This window comes from Nerophis ophidion, linkage group LG05 (genome assembly GCF_033978795.1).
Source record: "Nerophis ophidion isolate RoL-2023_Sa linkage group LG05, RoL_Noph_v1.0, whole genome shotgun sequence".
NCBI lineage: Eukaryota > Metazoa > Chordata > Actinopteri > Syngnathiformes > Syngnathidae > Nerophis > Nerophis ophidion.
This window is the reverse complement of record NC_084615.1, coordinates 19,336,244-19,356,534: the sequence shown is the minus strand read 5'-3', so window position 1 is coordinate 19,356,534 and position 20,291 is coordinate 19,336,244. Positions and strand designations below refer to the sequence as shown.

Here is a 20,291-nt window from a genome sequence, read left to right as displayed (position 1 = left end):
CAACCATTCTCCCGAATTTCTCCCGATTTCCACTCAGACAACAATATCGGCGGCGTGCCTTAAAGGTACTGCTTTTAGCGTCCTCTACAACCTGTTGTCACGTCCGCTTTTCCGCCATACAATCAGCGTGGCGGCCCAGTCACGTAATATATGCGGATTCTACACACACACACAAGTGAATGCAAGGCACACTTGGTCAACGGCCATACAGTTCACACTGAGGGTGGCCTTAAAAACAACTTTAACACTGTTACAAATATGCACCACACTGTGAACCCACACCAAACAAGAATGACAAACACATTTCGGGAGAACATCCGCACGTAACACAACATCAACACAACAGAACAAATACCCAGAACCCCTTGCAGCACTAACTCTTCCGGGACACTACAACATACACCCCCGCTACCAACAAACTTTGATTTTGCATTTCACTATAAAGTTATATAAGCCTTGCTTGTCCAATATTCAATGCAAAACTTGTTTTGGTTCCTATTAAAAGGTTAAATTGTTCAACTTTGGCCCGCGGCTTTGTTCAGTTTAGAATTTTGGCCCACTCTTTATGTGAGTTTGACAACCCTGGTCTATTCAGTTCTTTTGTGACGACCCGGGCGCATGGTGATGTGGGGTTCGTTCTCCCAGAAATGCAGACTGGCTTCGGACACAGCGTGCAGGTAGGAAAAGGATTTATTAAGTAATAAATCAGACGGAACAAAGAAAAACGTGCTCAGAGCACTTAAGGCAACAAACCAAATGGGCTAGCTTGTGAGATAGCAAAATAGCCTAGCGTGGAAACTAGCAGGTATTAAGCAGGAATCAAACGTCGTCATCTGTAGCATAAAGCAAATTAGGAAGCCAGACTGACTGACCGGAGAAGGCAGGCTTAAATAATGTCAGAGGTTACAAAACACAGCTGCGCGCCCGGAACAAGCGGCAGGTGAAAATAATAAGTAACTATAGTAACCAACTCAGAGGTGCACAAACATTAACCGAAGGAGTCCAAAACCAACAGAAAACACAAATGACTCAAAAATCCACAGTGCATCTTATAACTCGGTGCGCTTTATATGCCGTATTTTCTGGACCGTAGGGCGCACCGGAATATAAGGTGCACTGCTGATGAGTGGGTCTATTCCGTTCTTTTGTGACGACCCGGGCGCATGGTGATGTGGGGCTCGTTCTCCCAGAAATGCAGACGGGCTTCGGACACAGCGTGCAGGTAGGAAAATGATTTATTAAGTAATAAATCAGACAGAACAAAGAAAAACGTGCTCAGAGCACTCAAAGCAACAAACCAAATGGGCTAGCGTGTGAGCTAGCAAAATAGCCTAGCGTGGAAACTAGCAGGTATTAAGCAGGAATCAAACGTCGTCATCTGTAGCATAAAGCAAATTAGGAAGCCAGGCTGACTGACCGGAGAAGGCAGGCTTAAATACTGTCAGTGGTTACAAAACACAGGTGCGCGCCCGGAACAAGTGGCAGGTGAAAAAAAAAGTAACTATAGTAACCAGCTCAGAGGTGCACAAACAGGAACCGAAAGAGTCCAAAACCAACAGAAAACACAAATGACTCAAAAATCCAATCAGAGTTTGATCGGGCAGCGGATCATAACATCTTTTTTTCTTACATAAGGAGCACTGGATTATAAGCCGTGTTAAAGGGGTCGTATTATCATTTTTTTCTAAATACAAAATACTTCCTAGTGGTCTACATAACCCCACCGCTCTATGGGAGACCAAATGCAACGGACATCGAGTGGGTCTGACAAAATATTGTGAAAATCCAGTCCATAGTGGATCTAACATAATAGTGAGAGTCCAGTCCATTGTGGATCTTACATAATAGTGAGAGTCCAGTCCATAGTGGATCCAACATAATAGTGTGAGAGTCCAGTCCATAGTGGATCTAACATAATAGTGTTAGAGTCCAGTCCATAGTGGACCTAACATAATAGCGGGAGTCCAGTCCATAGTGGATCTAACATAATTGTGAGAGTCCAGTCCATAGTGGATCTAACATAATAGTGTGAGTCCAGTCCATAGTGGATCTAACATAATAGTGAGAGTCCAGTCCATAGTGGATCTAACATAACAGTGGGAGTCCAGTCCATAGTGGATCTAACATAATTGTGAGAGTCCAGTCCATAGTGGATCTAACATAATAGTGGGAGTCCACGAGGGAGAGGGGGGCTTCCTCAAAACGAACGACATCACCGGTTGGGACCACTGTCACCGGATTATCCATAAATCGTATAAATCTACCCAGAGGGTCTTTGCGTGCGTCCGCCATTGTAGTCCATTTATGTCCTCTCGCCTCTTGTTTGGGGACAAAATGGCACTGTTGCCATTTCTAATACAAAGTAGCATACGGTTCTAACTTACATCTGTCAGTAAACTCACAATGGAATAGGGCGGCATAGCTCGGTTGGTAGAGTGGCTATGCCAGCAACTTGAGGGTTCCAGGTTCGATTCCTGCTTCCTTTCTAGTTACTGCCGTTGTGTCCTTGGGCAAGACACTTGAGCCACCTGCTCCCAGTGCCACCCACACTACTTTAAATGTAACTTAGAAATTGGGTTTCACTATGTAAAAGCGCTTTGAGTCACTCGAGAAAAGAGCTATATAAATATAATTCACTTCACACTTCACTGAAAACTACACCAAAAGACGGCGGGAGAAGACTATGTCAAAGTGGAGGCACATAAACAAGGTGCATTCTATAATCCAGTGTAAGTATTAAAATAGACCCATTCATCAACAGTGCACCTTATAATCCTTGTCCGAAAAATACGGTACAAAGGCTTTGATGGTATATTTTCAAGAAGACTGTACTGTACCTTCAAGGCAAGTGGAGGAGAAGTCGATGAAGAAGCGTTCCTTGCTTGCCGTCTTCACAATGGCCTCGATGCCTTCAAGTTCGATCCAGGCCTTCTCCACGCCTGAGCATGGATCTGTTTGACATGAGACCGGTCACATGGCCGGAAGAGTTAGGGCTGCATGGGATTCTGGGTATTTATTCTGTTGTGTTAATGTTGTGTTACGGTGCGGATGTTCTCCCAAAATGTGTATGTCATTCTTGTTTGGTGTGGGTTCACAGTGTGGCGCATATTTGTAACAGTGTTAAAGTTGTTTATACGGCCACCCTCAGTGTGACCTGTGTGGCTGTTGGCCAACTATGTCTTGCAGTCTCTTACTGCGTCTACAGAAGCCAAACACATCATGTAAATGGGCCGGCACGCTGTTCGTACAGGTTGAAGAGGACGTTAAAGACAGCGCCTCCACGGTGACCCCTTACTATTGCTATTTACTTACTATTGTACATCTAAGGACAGCTCCAGACTTGAGGAACTGATCAGGCAGGCCGGTTCTACAATCGGAATGAAACTGGACTCACTGGTGACGGTGGCAGAGAAGAGGACTGTTGACAAACTAATAAGCATCCTGGATGATGCCAGTCACCCTCTGCATAGCGTTATCAGTAGCCAGAGGAGCCTGTTCAGTGCTAGACTGCTTCATCCCAAGTGCAGGACTAATAGACTCAAGACTTCCTTTGTCCCACACGCCATTAGACTGTACAACTCCTCTCTGGGACGGGGGGGCAGGGGGTACTAGGATGACAGGGGATGCAAAAACATTAACAGTGCAATACGTTTTCATAACATGGTCACTACTGCCTACTTTGTCTTGTTATATTCTTATTTTACTGTTATATTTGTATTCCCATTGTTTTTATTCTTTTTATAATATTTCTCTATTTTGTTTCCTTTTAAACCCCCATTATTTACTTTTTACTTTTTTTTTTTTAATTGATCTCAACTCTGTACACTGCTGCTGGAATTTTAATTTTCCTGAAGGAATCAATAAAGTACTATCTATCTATCTATCTATCTATCTATCTATCTATTTGAGTGAAATTCAGGAGAATGATTACTCCTTAAGGGGCACTGAAAATTGGGAGTCTCCCGGCAAAATCGAGTGTATGCAAATATGACGATGTAAGGCGCCATTCATTTAAAACTCGCGGGCCGCACCAACATTACATTTTCATACTAAGGTGCGGGCAGCGGGCCGCGTGTTTGAGACCCCTGCTTTGCCACTTTTGATGTGTGTTTGGGGTCATTGTCCTGTTGGAACACCCAACTGCGCCCAAGACCCAACCTCAGGTCTGATGATTTTAGGTTGTCCTGAATAATTTGGAGGTAATCCTCCTTTTTCATTGTCCCGTGTACTCTCTGTAAAGCACCAGTTGCATTGTTAGCAAAACAGGCCCAGAGCATAATACTACCACCACCATGCTTAACGGTAGGAATGGTGTTCCTGGGATTAAAAGCCTCATTTTTTCTCCTCTAAACATATTGCTGGGTATTGTGGCCAAACAGCTCCATTTTTGTTACATCTGACCACAGAACTTTCCTCCAGAAGGTCTTATCTTTGTCTATGTGATCAGCAGCAAACTTTAGACGTGCCTTAAGGTGTAGCTTCGGGAGCAAGGGCTTCCTTCTTGCATGGGAGCCTCTCAGTCCATGGCGATGCAAAACACACTTGACTGTGGACGCAGACACCTGTGATCCAGCAGCTTCCAATTCAATGCAGACCTGCTTTTTGGTGGTTCTCGGTTGACTCTTGAACATCCTGACCAATTTTTTCTCAGCAGCAGGGGATAGCTTGCGTTTTCTCACTGTGGAGAGATGCAGCTGACGAGCCGACAGCGGGCTGAGAGGAGCGGTCCTGACCAAGATGGAGGCCAGGAGGCGGGGCATGCGGCGGAGAGGAGAGGCGTGACGTGACGCACGCAGAGCAGCACGGCAGCGGCAATCCGAGTCAAGTGCGTACAACACACACCTGCTCACAATCTCTGCATCTGCGGCTGCAGCATAAAAAGGGTGAGGGAGGAACGAGCGTGGCAGAAGACGGAGGAGGAACTGCAGCACACGACGACGACAAAAGCGACGAGGGCGACCCGAGAAAAGATGAGCCCGCGCGACCGACTGGGACACAACAACGCAGTTTATTTAAATAATAAACAAGTGTCAACCTTGCTACGAGGTGTCTTGCATCCATGGTCCTTGCAGCCCACACGAGGATGGCAGGAAGTCCGTCACACTCATCTATTCTCCTCCAAACATATTGCTCGGTATTGTATTTGTGTTTCATCTGACCACAGAACTTTCCTCCAGAAGGTCTTTTCTTTGTCCACGTGATGTCAGATGAGACAAAATAGAAACATAATAAATCAACAAAAATAACCAAACTTCATGAATTGTTAGAATAATTGTATATAAATTATCACACAACATGTTTACTATGAGTTCAGGTTGCCCGGCGTGCAGACTAAAGCTGTCTTTGATCTTATCAAGCAAAAGGCGGACCGCTTGTAAACCTTCACTGTGTGCGACGGAATGTGCCGAAGAGGTGTCGGTTTCTCAAATCTTGGACAGCCACAGGAAGAACCTTATCAGGACCCGAAATCTACAAGCAGAGAGGAGGCAAACCTGACACTGCTCCAAGCACCTTTTTGTTTGAACTGTTTATGACCCGGGATCACCCTAGGGGTTAGTGCATGTGCCTCACAATACGAAGGTCCTGAGTAGTCCTGAGTTCAATCCCTGGCTCGGGATCTTTCTGTGTGGAATTTGCATGTTCTCCCCTTGACTGCGTGGGTTCCATTCGGGTACTCCAGCTTCCTCCCACCTCCAAAGACACGCACCTGTGGATAGGTTGATTGGCAACACTAAATTGACCCTAGTGTGTGAATGTGAGTGTGAATGTTGCCTGTCTATCTGTGTTGGCCCTGCGATGAGGTGGCGACTTGTCCAGGGTGTACCCTGCCATCCGCCCGAATGCAGCTGAGATAGGCTCCAGCACCCCCCACAATACCTGACCGACTTTCTGCATCTTCATACCTCGTCCATAGCCCTAAGGTCAGCTGACCAACTGCTGTTGGCGGTCCCTAGATCCAGGCTAAAGACCAGAAGGGACAGAGGCTTTTCCGTTGCCGCCCCTAAGCTCTGGAACAGCCTTCCCCTCCACAATAGGTCAGCCCAGAGCCTGGGGGTTTTCAAAACCCTTCTTAAGACCTACCTCTTCTCGGTGGCCTTTGACCTGAGCTGAGTCTGCCCACTAGGCCACCATTTCTAGTCCTACCCCTCCACCTCTTCGCTTTAGTTTTTTTTTGTATTTGTCACACTTTTTATTACTATGACTTTTATTTAGCAAAGTGTTTACTTTTTATTCGACCCTTTTTGCACTATTTTGTTCAGCTCATTCTTTGTTTATGTTCTTTGTTTGTTTTCTGTTTCAATTGCTCTATGCTTTTTTTAACCTGTAAAGTACTTTGGTTCAATTTAAGTTGTTTAAAACGTGCTATATAAATAAAATTGACTTGATTTGACTTCACTTGACAGGAAATGCCCAAATAAATGAGGAGGCGCGTGGAACCCTTTCCTCAGAGCGGTAGGGTGACATTGTACGAAGGTGTTTGATTCCTTGCTTCTTGTCTTGTTGAATAGATAGTTCAGTGTTTGAACCTAACATGATTTTTTTGGGTGACAAACAAGTATGCGCTCCAATCACTATCACAAAAAAATAGAGTTGTAGAAATTACTGGAAACTCAAGACAGCCATGACATTATGTTCTTTACTTTTGACCACGACTGTATGAGTATGAAAAGTCCTAAATGGCACACCTGTTTTGGAGCTGGACTGTGACGTCACGCCCACTTGGAAGGTAGCAAAAACAGGCGAGTGATCGCTGGTGAAGATATCATCTGTGCATCCTGGTCATAGACGGCTGTGTCAATCAAACTCTCATTTTCATCTCTTCATTCAAAGTCTCACCGTACGCCGTGCAGAGAACATGTGTGTCCGGGTACGACTTCCACAGAATCCTGTCACACCACGACGGAACGTTGACCCGCACCTAAAAGAATACAATTATTGAATTATTGGCTGCAGAGGATATTTCCAAACCGCTTGAAATTCCTGTGTGTGTCAATTGAGGGGCTATTTTTAGTCATGGTGGCAGCTGCTGTTCCTGTCACTGGTTTTATGTTACACATAACAATACTTGAAGCAGAGTCACTAATACACATGGAATGTGTGTTAAGTCATCTTTCTACACCAGTTACTTTTATAGTGCAGCACAACATTTTTATTGCACCTTCTTATTTTAGCGGTGCCTCAGAATGAAGGGGCTGGACCAGGGGTGTCAAAGTCTTTTTCATTGAGGGCCACATCGCAGTTATGCTTGCCCTCAAAGGGCTGCGTTTAACAATGAGTAATATATGAATATACATGTATATATATATGTATATATATATATATATATATATATATATATATATATATATATAATAGAAAACCCAAATCCAGTGAAGTTGGCACGTTGCGTAAATGGTAAATAAAAACAGAATACAATGATTTGCAAATCCTTTTCTACCTATATTCAATTGAATAGACTGCAAAGACAAGATATTTAATGTTCCAACTGGAAAACTTTGTTATTTTTTGCAAGTATTAGCTCATTTGGAATTAAATGCCTTAAACATGTTTCAAAAAAGCTGGCACAAATGGCAAAAAAGACTGGGAAAGTTGAGGAATGCTCATCAAACACTTATTTGGAACATCTCGCAGGTGAACAGGGTAATTGTTGAACTGATTTGGTCCTCCAGTCCTCAGTTCGAACATCGAGTATCTTGTTCATCCATCCATCCATCTTCTTCCGCTTATCAGAGGTTGGGTCGCGGGGGCAGCAGCCTAAGCAAGGAAGCCCAGACTTCCCTCTGCCAAGCCACTCGCAGGGGATCCCGAAGCGTTCCCAATGCTTGCCGGGAGACATAGTCTTCCCAACGTGTACTGGGTCTTAACCGTGGCCTCCTACCGGTCAAAGGTGCCCAAAACACCTCCCTCGGGAGGTGCTCGGGTGGCATTCTGACTAGATGCCCGAACCACCTCATCTGGCTCCTCTCAATGTGGAGGAGCAGCGGCTTTACTTTGAGCTCCTCCCGGATGACAGAGCTTCTCACCCTATCTCTAAGGGATAGGCCCAAGCTAATTTGGGCCGCTTGTACCCGTGATCTTGTCCTTTCGGTCATAACCCAAAGCTCATGACCATAGGTGAGGATGGGAACGTAGATCGACCGGTAAATTGAGAGCTTTGCCTTCCGGCTCAGCTCCTTCTTCACCACAACAGATCAATACAGCATCCGCATTACTGAAGGCGCCGCACCGACCTCACAATCCACTTTTCCCTCACTCGTGAACAAGACTTCTAGGTACTCAAACTCCTCCACTTGGGGCAAGATGTCCTCCCAAACCCGGTAGTATCTTGTATTTGCAGTCTACTCAATTGAATATGTCACGGCCCGGGCGCATGCCAATCTGCTGATTGCGCCTCCAAGACCGCACTTGCACGCGCCATTCCGGCTGCAGCCGGCAGCTGCAAACAATCTGCAATCTGCACACCTGCCAAAGCTATCCCAGAACCTAGCTAGCTACCTGTCCTGTACAGTAATCCGTATTACATGCTCTATGCAATCCTGCCCCTTTCCATGTTTTCTCCTCCGTGTTTCATTGTGCGTCGTCCTGTGTCACGTCGTTCCTGCAGCAAATCCCAGTTCCCGCGTGAGGAGCTGTGTGTCTCGTCTTCCCTGTTGTTCCTTTCTGGTTCTCTGGCTGCCCCTCTTGGATCTGGACCCTGTGGACAAGGACCTTTTGACGCCTCTCTATCGCCCCCGACTTCCTGAGCCTGCCCTGCCCTTTTGGACTTGCCTCCCGCTTAACACTCACGGTAACACTCAGCAATTAATTCCTACACATAGTCACACTTAATTTTCTAGTTTATTTATATTATTGTTTGTTATCATATATATATTGTATATATATATATATACAGTAATAAAACATAAAGCTATACTACCCCTGTTATCTGTGCTGTCTCCTTCCTCCTGTACATACAACAGAATATAAATTGAAAAGGAGTTGTAAATAATTGTATTGTTTTTATTTACGAATTACACAACGTGCCAACTTCACTAGTTTCGGTGTTTGTACATTATTAATTTATCTTTTTACATGAGTTGCAAAAAAAATGTACATTTTACTTTAAAAACTGGCAGCTCAGTCAGCAGAATTTGACAGGAAAAACTGTGGGTTTTTACAGCACATAAAAAATTTAATAAATGGAGAAACAATACCACTGTTTTTAGTGGAAGAATTCAAGCAATAGAGCTAACAGTTTTTTGTTTTTTTTAGTGTCTTACAGTATATGAAAAAAAACAGTGCCAAAGTAGATTTTACGGTAAAAAACTCAGTTGGCGGATTTTAACCAAAAAATCCATTGTCAATTTTATAGTGTACAATTTGATTGATAATTTGTTTTGAAATCTCAAGTCCAGCAGATATTTAGGTAGAGTATTTATATTTATTTAAACAAAAAAATATTTTTGGAATACATGATAATATAATATTTGGATAATGTTGAATATTTTTTTAAAAAAGGCGATTGCATGCAGTACATGATTTTTAAAGTCAAAAGGTAAAGAATAACTATATTTAGTAAGAAAAGATTAAGCATTTTATTAACACATATTATTTCCAGGGTTTTTGCGGGCCACATATAATATTGTGGCGGGCCAAATTTGGACCTTGAGTTTGACACGTGTAGTCCAGCACTGTTGTAAATATTGTGTCGCTAAAAACAAGGAAAAAACAACAACACTCACCCCTGAAGTTTTGTACTTTTGCCACAGGTAGCAGTCTCTTGAGCCTCTTTCGTACCGATAGGTGGGTGGAAATGCGATCTTGTCTTCCTCTTTTAAAACAAACAAACACAAAAGCATTTCACTTATGGTGCTCAGAAAATAGCTTGAATAAAACATTATTGCTTTTTGGGCGTGGAGATTAGGGATATAACTACTCAAAACATTAAAAAAAAACACATACTGTACGTACCGTATTTTCCGGACGATAGGGCGCACTGGATTATAAGGCGCACTGTCGATGAATGGTCTATTTTCGATCTTCTTTCATGTATAAGGCGCACCGAATTATAAAGCGCTTTAAAGGAGTCATAAAATATATATATTTTTTTTCTAAATTGAAAACACTATTTGTGGTGTTCATAACATGTGATAGTGTTTATTTGGTCAAAATGTTGCATAGATCAGTGGTCCCCAACCTTTTTGTATCCGCGGACCGGTCAACGCTTAATAATTTGTCCCGCGGCCCGGGGGGGTGTCCTTTTTTTTTCTTTTTGTTTACTTGAGTCAGATTGCCATCGTATTGCAGTCTACACGTGTCTCTTATGTTTGACTGCCATCTACTTGTCACACTTATCATTACACCATGTACCAAATGAAATAGCTTCGAGTTCGGTAAGCACAACCAAAACTATTCCGTACATTAGGCGTTGTTGTTTTTTTCCGGATGAGGAGATGCTGCGCCGTTATTGATTGAAGTTATGTCTGAATGTCATTAAAACAGTTAGCGCCATCTATTGACACTTCTTCCACTCCCGTCCTTGCACGCTACACCGCTAAAACAAAGATGAAGACGCTGTCAAAGTGGAGGCACGTAAATTTGACCGCCCACTAAACTGCACATCCTGAAGCGACTGTCAGAAAGCGACTTGAAGATGATGTGTAAAAAATCATCCATGCAACATTTTGGCCACAGAAACATCATCACATGTTATGTAGATCAGTGGTCCCCAACCACCGGGCTGCGGCTCGTTTGGTACCGGGCCGCAGAATTTTTTATTAAATTATATATTTTTATTTTTTATTTTTTATTAAATCAACATAGAAAACACAAGATACACTTACAATTAGTGCACCAACCCAAAAAAACTCCCTTTTTCATGACAAAAAAAATTGAAAATTAAAAAAATAACCCCCCCCATCTACTGGTCACAATTATCATTACATCAGGTGCCAAATAAAATAGCTTCAAGGTTGGTAAGCACAACCAAAACTATTCCATACATTAGGCGTTGCTGTTGTTTCCGGATGAGAAGATGCTGCGCCGTTATTGATAGAAGTTAAGTCTGAGTGTCATGAAATCAGTTAGCGCCATCTTTTGACAATTCTTCCACTCCCGTCCTTGCACGCTACACCGTTACAACAAAGATGAAGACGCTGTCAAAGTGGAGGCACGTAAATTTGACCGCCCACAAAACGGCACATCCTGAAGCGACTGTCAGAAAGCGACTTGAAGATGATGTGTAAAAAATCATCTATGCAACATTTTGACCACAGAAACATCATCACATGTTATGTAGACCAGTGGTCCCCAACCACCGGGCCGCGGCTCGATTGGTACCGGGCCGCAGAATAATTTTTTTATATATTTTTTTTATTTTTTTATTAAATCAACATGGAAAACACAAGATATATTTACAATTAGTGCACCAACCCAAAAAAGATCCCTCTTTCATGAGCAAAAAAATTAAAATTGGTCACACTTATCATTACATCAGGTACCGAATAAAATAGCTTTGAGGTCGGTAAGCACAACTAAAACTATTCCGTACATTAGGCGCTGTTGTTGTTTCCAGATGAGGAGATGCTGCTCCGTTATTGATTGAAGTAAAGTCTGAATGTCATTATATCAGTTAGCGCCATCTTTTGACAATTCTTCCACTCCCGTCCTTGCATGCTACACCGCTACAACAAAGATGAAGACGCTGTCAAAGTGGAGGCACGTAAATTTGACCGCCCACAAAACTGCACATCATGAAGCGACTGTCAGAAAGCGACTTGAAGATGATGTGTAAAAAATCATCTATGCAACATTTTGGCCACAGAAACATCATCACATGTTATGTAGACCAGTGGTCCCCAACCACCGGGCTTCGGCTCGTTTGGTACCGGGCCGCAGAATTTTTAATTAATTTATATATATATATATATTTTTTTTTTTATTTATTAAATCAACATAGAAAACACAAGATACACTTACAATTAGTGCACCAACCCAAAAAACGTCCATTTTTCATGACAAAAAAAGGAAAAAAATAAAAAAATAAACCCCCCCATCTACTGGTCACACTTATCATTACATCAGGTCCAAATAAAATAGATTCAAGGTCGGTAAGGACAACCAAAACTATTCCGTACATTAGGCGTTGCTGTTGTTTCCGGATGAGAAGATGCTGTGCTGTTATTGATTGAAGTTAAGTCTGAATTTCATGAAATCAGTTAGCGCCATCTTTTGACAATTCTTCCACTCCCGTCCTTGCACGATACACCGCTACGACAAAAATGAAGACGCTGTCAAAGTGGAGGCATGTAAATTTGACCGCCCACAAAACGGCACACCCTGAAGCGACTGTCAGAAAGCGGCTTGAAGATGATGTGTAAAAAAATCATCTATGCAACATTTTGACCACAGAAACATCATCACATGTTATGTAGACCAGTGGTCCCCAACTACCGTGCCGCGGCTCGATTGGTACCGGGCCGCAGAATAATAATTATTTTTTTTTTTTTTCATTAAATCAACATGGAAAATACAAGATATATTTACAATTAGTGCACCAACCCAAAAAAACTCTCTTTTTCATGACACAAAAGATAAAAAAATAACCCCCCCCCCATCTACTGGTCACACTTATCATTACATCAGGTGCCAAATAAAATAGCTTCAAGGTCGGTAAGCACAACCAAAACTATTCCGTACATTAGGCATTGCTGTTGTTTCCGGATGAGAAGATGCTGCGCCGTTATTGATTGAAGTTAAGTCTCAATGTCATTAAATCAGTTAGCGCCATCTTTTGACACTTCTTCCACTCCCGTCCTTGCACGCTACACCGCTACAACAAAGATGAAGACGCTGTCAAAGTGGAGGCATGTAAATTTGACCGCCCACAAAACGGCACAATCTGAAGCGACTGTCAGAAAGCGGCTTGAAGATGATGTGTAAAACATCATCTATGCAACATTTTGACCATAGAACCAGCATCACATGTTATGTAGACCGCAAGGAAGTCTTTTACATTTAGAAAAAAATAATAATAATATGACCCCTTTAATGCAATTTATAATCCGGCATGCCTTATATATGAAAAAAGATCGAAAATAGACCATTCATCGGCAGTGCGCCTTACAATCCAGTGCGCCCTCTGGTGCAAAAAATACAGTAAGTGTTTTTCACTTTTCTCAACTTATCTTTAAAAGCCAAAACAGGGACAAAGGTTGCAAATCATCCTGTGGCGAGAAGTCTGATGTACTTTGACACGAGTTACTTATGGCTAGCAATGTTTAATTGTACTGTCCCTGTCAAATAAATAAATAAATAACGTGATATTTTGTGTTAGTTAACTTATTATGGACAGCTCTGTTACAAAAATAAAGTGATTATTTTTAATTCTTTCCTTTCAAATAAAGCATCTCCCAAAGCACATTTACGGATGGGACTCACTGAAATACAAAAAGGCCTTCCGCTTGTGCCTCTCCCGGGTCAGCTGGTCCGCACACATGAGCTCCTCAAACTCCCTCTTGGACACGTGCTTCAGGATGTCCTGCAGGTGAGGAGAGACGGTGAGAGGATTGCTTTGCCAGATGGACCCTTGTGTCTTTTCTCAAATCTGAGGAGAGCTTTAAAAATCCTTGGTACTTTTGCGGGGTCCTTTATATACCTGCACTTCCAAGTCCAGTCTGTAGTTGAGATCCCCGCACCAGAAGATGTGAGTGAAGCGCAGGCTGATGTCAAAGGCGCCAAGGTTTTTGTCGCCTAGTGAAAGTAGTCTGAGGATGTCAACAAAGTTCTGGTTCCTCCTAAATCCCCACAAGCAAGGTAGGAGAGAGGCGTGGATATATATATTTGTGAAGTACAAAACCCCAAAACAGTGAAGTTGTCACGTTGTGTAAATCATAAATAAAAAGAGAATACAATGATTTGCAAATCCTTTTCAACTTATATTCAATTTAATAGATTTCAAACACAAGATATTTAATGGGTTTTTTTTGCAAATTTGAGCTCCCTTTGGAATTTGATGCCTACAACATGTTTCAAAAAAGCTGGCACAAGTGGCAAAAAAGACTGAGAAAGTTGAGGAATGCTCATCAAACACATATTTGTGCCATGATTGGGTAAGAAAGCAGCTTCCATTAAATGCTCAGTCATTCACAAACAAGGACGGAGCAAGGGTCACCACTTAGTCAACAAATGTATATGTATATGTACATATGTAAGTGTGTGAATTTAAATGTATTATATATAGATAATCTATAGCGTCTACGCAGCAACCACTGAATTGAATTATATTATATATATTATTGTATTATATATTGTATATATATATTGTATATGTATAGGGGTGGGACCTAATAAGTTTACTTCTTCCCACTTCCTTTTGAGCCAATCTTGACATCTACAACAGATTAGTCACATGTAATGTTTACAATGTATGTGTGAATATAATGTATATATATATATATATATATATATATACATATATATACATATATATATATATATATATTTCTTTTGTATTTTATGTCATTATTTTGTTTTGTTTGCATGGCTCAAAATAAACCATTCATTCATTCATTCATTCATTCATTCAAATGCGTAAGAAAATTGTCCAACAGCTTAAGAACATTTCTCAACCAGCAATTGCAAGGAATTTAGGGATTTCATCATCTACGGTCCGTAATATCATCAAAAGGTTCAGAGAATCCGGAGAAATCACTGCAAGTAAACGACGATATTAAGGACCTCGGATCCCTCAGGCGGTACTGCATCGAAAAGCGAAATCAGTGTGGAAAGGATATCACCACATGGGCTCAGGAACACTTCGGAAAACCACTGTCAGTAACTACAGTTGGTCGCGACATCTGTAAGTGCAAGTTAAAACTCTACTATGCAAATCGAAAGCCATTTATCAACAACACCCAGAAACGCTGCAGCCTTCGCTGGGTCTGATCTCATCTTAGATGGACTGATGCAAAGTGGAAAAGTGTTCTGGGGTCTGACGAGTCCACATTTCAATTTGTTTTTGGAAACTGTGAACGTTGTGTCCTCAGGAAGAAAGAGGAAAATAACCATCCAGATTGTTCTAGGCGGAAAAGTTGAAAAGCCAGCATCTGTGATGGTATGGGTAACTTACACATCTGTGAAGGCACCATTAATGCTGAAACGTACATACAGGATTTGGAACAACATATGTTGCCATCCAAGCAACATTGTCATGGACGCCCCTGCTTATTTCAGCAAGACAATGCCAAGCCACGTGTTACAGCAGCGTGGCTTCGTAGTAAAATAGAGCCGGTACTAGACTGGCCGGCCTGTAGTCCAGACCTGTCTCCCATTGAAAATGTGTGGTGCATTTATTTATTATGAGGTGTAAAATAACACAACGGAGACCCCAGACTATTGAACAACTTAAGCTGTACATCAAGCAAGAATGGGAAGGAATTCCACCTGAAAAATTAAAAGTTAATGATTATTTGCAAAAAAAATTAAGTTTCTCAGTGTGAACATTAAATATATTGTCTTCGCAGGCTATTCAATTGAATATGAGTTGAAAAGGATTTGCAAATAAATGTATTCTGTTTTTATTTACCATTTACACAACGTGACAACTTCACTGCTTTTGGGTTTTGTATATAAATGAAGTGTAATGACAGAATATACCTTAGAACTTTCTCACTTCCAGAGGTCAGGTGGCAGTTAACAAAGCCAAAAGATGTTCCGTTGAAGTGGAACGACACGCCAACCGCTCCCTTGTTCCCTAAAACAAAATCCCTTCCAATTTAAACTCTCAGTTTAACACGTAAAGCATGTTTTGTGTGTCAAAGTGGTCTACAGGGGGGTGGGGGGGAGCATACCCAGAGTGTTACCTAGGCCAGTTTTTACACTGGCTGTGCTCACATGGCTGATGCGGTGTTCATGTTCAGGCTTGACAAACACAGCCAGACGAATGTTCCAGAGGGACTGCACTGCCACCTGGAGGACAAATGTCTGCATCACAACCAGCGCTGACACAGTGAAATTGAAGCAAGGTCAATGTTCACTTTGTGCAGCAAAAGTAATACATCAAACTTCATATAATGACTGACCACAACTAGGGGTGCTCAAAAAATCAATTCACACCTAAATAGCAATTTTTATTTATTCTGAATTCAATTGGATTAAGAATTTTGGAGAATTGAGTTAAAAGAAAATGGATTATTAATCAATTTAAAAAAAAATGGATCAAAAACATTAACTTCATATTATTGGTACCGTTGCATTTATCAATGTTTGGTTTTCTGTTTTTGGTATTGTACTTATTAATAAGGGAGTGGGGGATTGCCCACATATGTGGTCCTCTCCAAGGTTTCTCATAGTCATCATGGTCGACGTCCCACTGGGGTGAGTTTTTCCTTGCCCTTATGTGGGCCCTACCGAGGATGTCGTTGTGGTTTGTGCAGCCCTTTGAGGCACTTGTGATTTAGGGCTATATAAATAAACATTAATTGATTGATTGATTGAATAAACTGTATATTTGTATACCTTCTCAGTTGCTTTATACATTTATATCTTAAGTATTATAAAACTGGGATTAGCTCGGAGTTACTCTTTTTTCTTTTATTAGATCAATTAAATTCTGGGATTTTTATAAGTAAAATTAAAAAATGTTTTTTTAGCCAACATTGTAGGTATGCAGTAAATCATAGGTAAGTGACAAAAAGGAGCTTCTGCAACCTGCTTTTAAAAGATTGCATTATTTGTATACCAAATAATACCAAAGCAACGTGTTGAATCAAAAATAAATCGTGATTAAAATCGTTAACCCAAGAATCGGAATAAAATACATAAAAAAATACATACTCCTTGGAATTATTTGTTTGAATTTTTCGAAAAATAATTAATTTACCGTATTTTTTGGACTATAAGGCGCACTTAAGCTTAATTTTAACTCAACGGACCGCCTTATAACCTAATGTACAGAATAATTCTGGGTTTGCTTACTGACCTCGAAGCAATTTTATTTGGTACATGGTGTAGTGATAAGTGTGACTAGTAGATGGCAGTCAAACATAAGAGATATGTGTAGACTGCAATATGACCAACACCAACATTTTATAAGTTTCATTGAAAATATAGAACATTATACATGGCGCTCAAAAATCTATCAAAATGTTTTAGTTGGACTTTGGTAAGCGATGAAGTCACACCACTTGATGGATTGTACTGTGCTTCAACATAGGAGTATTATTACGGTGTGTGTATAAGGTAAGACATATTATCTGGTGTTTTGTTTTGCAATATTATGCAAAAGAAACTTTTCTTACTTTCTGGTACCTGCTGATCTGTATTTGGGATCTGCATAAATCCTGAAAAATTGCACGTGTCTGCCTTTGTAGTCCGTGGCGACACCGTAGTCGATAAGCTTCTTCTTTTTCTCCCTCCCGGTAGCAGTTAGTCCAGAACGCGGCAGCAGGACTTTTAACAGGAGCCAGGAAACGCGAGCATTTAACCCCATTTCTTGAGAGTTTCCACTAGCTCCCTGTTCATTTTAGAATTGATTTTAAAACCTTGCTGTTTGTTTTTAAAGCTTTACACGGACTGGCACCTCAGTATATCTCGGACATCATCCAAATTTACACTCCTGCCGAGAGCTAGCTCCAGCTCGTGGTGCCCAAGACCATGCTTAAAACCAGGGGAGACAGGGCCTTCTTTGTGGTCGGCCTTAAGCTCTGGAACACTCTGCCCCTCCATGTTCAAACTGCTCCCACAGTGGAGTGTTTCAAGTCTCATCTTAAGACCCACTTTTATTCTTTGGCTTTTAACACTACGTGAGTTGTGTGCTCCCCTGTCTGTTGTCCTCTGTGTTTTTTTAAATGTTGATATCTATTTACTGTTTTAATTGGTTTTACTCTTTAAAATCGTTTTTAATCATTTTCATTTTTATATATTTTTTATATTGGTTTTATATTTATTTATTTTTTGTTTTTATTCAGTCATTGGTTTAGCTAAAGATAATATTTGAATTTTTTTTTTAATATTGTTGTGCAGCACTTTGGAAACGTTGTTGTTTAAATGTGCTATATAAATAAAGTGGATTGGATGGGATTGAAGCTTCTTCTTTTTGTCTATCTTCTTGTAATGTGACATTCATTCTCCACTGTTGCCAATTCTAATATAAAGTAGTGTAAAGATCTTACTTATATCTGTCAGTAAACTCGCCATGAAAGCACTAAAACATACCGGTGTAGTGAGTTGACATTATTCACCCAAGGAACTTTAGTTATTAGAGAGTTCCGGTCAGACGTTTTTTCACGGGACACATTGTTGTTGTTGTTTCAGGATGAGGATATACTGCTCCGTTAATGATTGAAGTAAAGTCCGAATGTCATTAAATCAGTTAGCCCCATCTTTTGACACTTCTTCCACTCCCGTTGTCATGTTTTGTGGTCACGTTCTGTTAAGGTTTTGGACTCATTGTGCATTCATGTTTGTTTTCTCACCATGACAACTCATTAGTTTCAACTGTTGTGTTCACGACTCACGCAACTGATTTGTTTGGACTCACGCACCTGTCAATCACTGCACCACTATTTAAGCCTGTAGTTGCCAGGCAGTCGGCTTGGCGACATCACCCTCTACACACTCCGGACACTTCTGATTGCTCTCTTCTTGCCATAGTTTCATGCTTTTCATGTCACAGTAAGTGTAGTTTTGTTTCATGTCCTTAGTCTGTTTATGCATTAGTTTTGTTCCTGCGTTAAGTTTGTTCCCCGCCTTGTGCACGCCCTTTGTTTTTGTAGTACTTTTGAGTGTTATAATTAAAATATGTCATTACCTTCACGTCGTGTCCGGTCCAGTCGCTTTGCACCACGGGAAAACAAACCGCACCAAAGTCCTAGTCTTGACACCCATCCTTGCACGCTACACCGCGACAACAAAGATGACGGGGAGAAAACGCCGTCGAAGATGAGCCACGTAAATAAGACCGCCAAAAAAAAAACTCCGCATCCTGAAGCGACTGTCAGAAAGCGGCTTGAAGATGATGTGTAAAACGTCATCTATGCAACATTTTAACCAAAGACCCACCATTACATGTTATGTAGACCACAAGGAAGTATTTTATATTTAGAAAAAAATAATAACAATTTGACTCCTTCAATGCGCCCTATAATCCGATGCGCCTTATATATGAACAAAGATCGAAAATAGACCATTCATCGGCAGTCCGCTTTATAATCCGGTGCGCCCTACGGTATATGGTAGTTTGCACGTGTTATAAGAAGTATAGGTGATGTACTTGTTTGAAGTCAATCTGGGTGTGGCTGCGAAGCGTGGCTCTGATATGCTCCGCCCATTCCCTCTCCCCCTGAGGGTTTTCCTGCGTGCCCAAGGCGTAGACGTCATGGGGCAGCGAGGCAACAGAGTCGTCGGGGGTGTGTCCCAAACCACAGCAGGTGACCCATGACTGCAGGCTGCGAGGCGGGGGGGAGCTCCCTGTGCGCACAAAACAGACGGCCGCTTGATCTTGCCTTCATTTTAGCCAGTTTTTTTTTTTTTTTTGCCATTACCCATATTCCAGGTGCCGACAAAAACGGAGATGACGTCCGGTTCGCTCAGGTTCGAGTGCCTAGTTTTCATCAGCTGGAGGAGTTGGCAGAAGGCGTCGCCCTTCTGAAAGGAGAAAAACACACATTGAGGGGAAAAAACAAGGGAATCCATCCAATAGACCAAGGGGTCGGCAACTGGAGCTTTTTTAAAAATGTATGAAAATGGCAAAGAATATATATTTTTGGTTTTAATATAGTTTCTGTAGGGCTGGGGTCGGCAACCCAAAATGTTGAAAGAGCCAAATTGGACCAAAAATACAAAAACAAATCTGTCAGGAGCCGCAAAACAAATTTAAAAGCCATATTACATACAGATAGTGTGTCATGAGATATAAATTGAATTAAGAGGACTCAAAGGAAACTAAATGAGCTCAAATATAGCTACAAATGAGGCATAATGATGCAATATGTACATACAGCTAGCCTAAATAGGATGTTAGCATCGATTAGCTTGCAGTCATGCAGTGACCAAATATGTCTGATTTTCACTCCACACAAGTCAATAACATCAACAAAACTCACCTTTGTGCATTCATGCACAACGTTATAAGTTTGGTGGACAAAATAAGACGGAAAAAGAAGTGGCATAAATCAAGTCTTAGAAAGTCGGAGAAAGTTATACATGTAAACAAATTACGGCGAGTTCAAGGACCGCCAAAAATAGTAGGACAAAACGTCGCTCGCCAAATACTAGAATCAGTGAAGCCTGTTTAATATAAACAGTGTGCT

At 41.4% G+C, this 20,291-nt stretch overlaps 1 protein-coding gene across 1 annotated transcript in view; it reads right to left on the bottom strand.

Moving 5' to 3' along the window:
* LOC133552465 (phosphatidylinositol 3,4,5-trisphosphate 5-phosphatase 2B-like) overlaps positions 1-20,291 on the bottom strand; it is a 58,083-nt gene that overhangs the window by 18,340 nt on the left and 19,452 nt on the right. Inside the window, exons 11-20 of the mRNA XM_061899659.1 lie at positions 19,524-19,626; positions 19,253-19,449; positions 15,831-15,948; positions 15,637-15,733; positions 13,637-13,775; positions 13,420-13,519; positions 9,723-9,811; positions 6,838-6,919; positions 6,687-6,776; positions 2,838-2,951 (exon numbers count right to left, since the gene is read on the bottom strand). Coding sequence (XP_061755643.1) covers positions 2,838-2,951; positions 6,687-6,776; positions 6,838-6,919; positions 9,723-9,811; positions 13,420-13,519; positions 13,637-13,775; positions 15,637-15,733; positions 15,831-15,948; positions 19,253-19,449; positions 19,524-19,626 — 1,129 coding nt within the window. The remainder of the gene's footprint in view (positions 1-2,837; positions 2,952-6,686; positions 6,777-6,837; positions 6,920-9,722; positions 9,812-13,419; positions 13,520-13,636; positions 13,776-15,636; positions 15,734-15,830; positions 15,949-19,252; positions 19,450-19,523; positions 19,627-20,291) is intronic.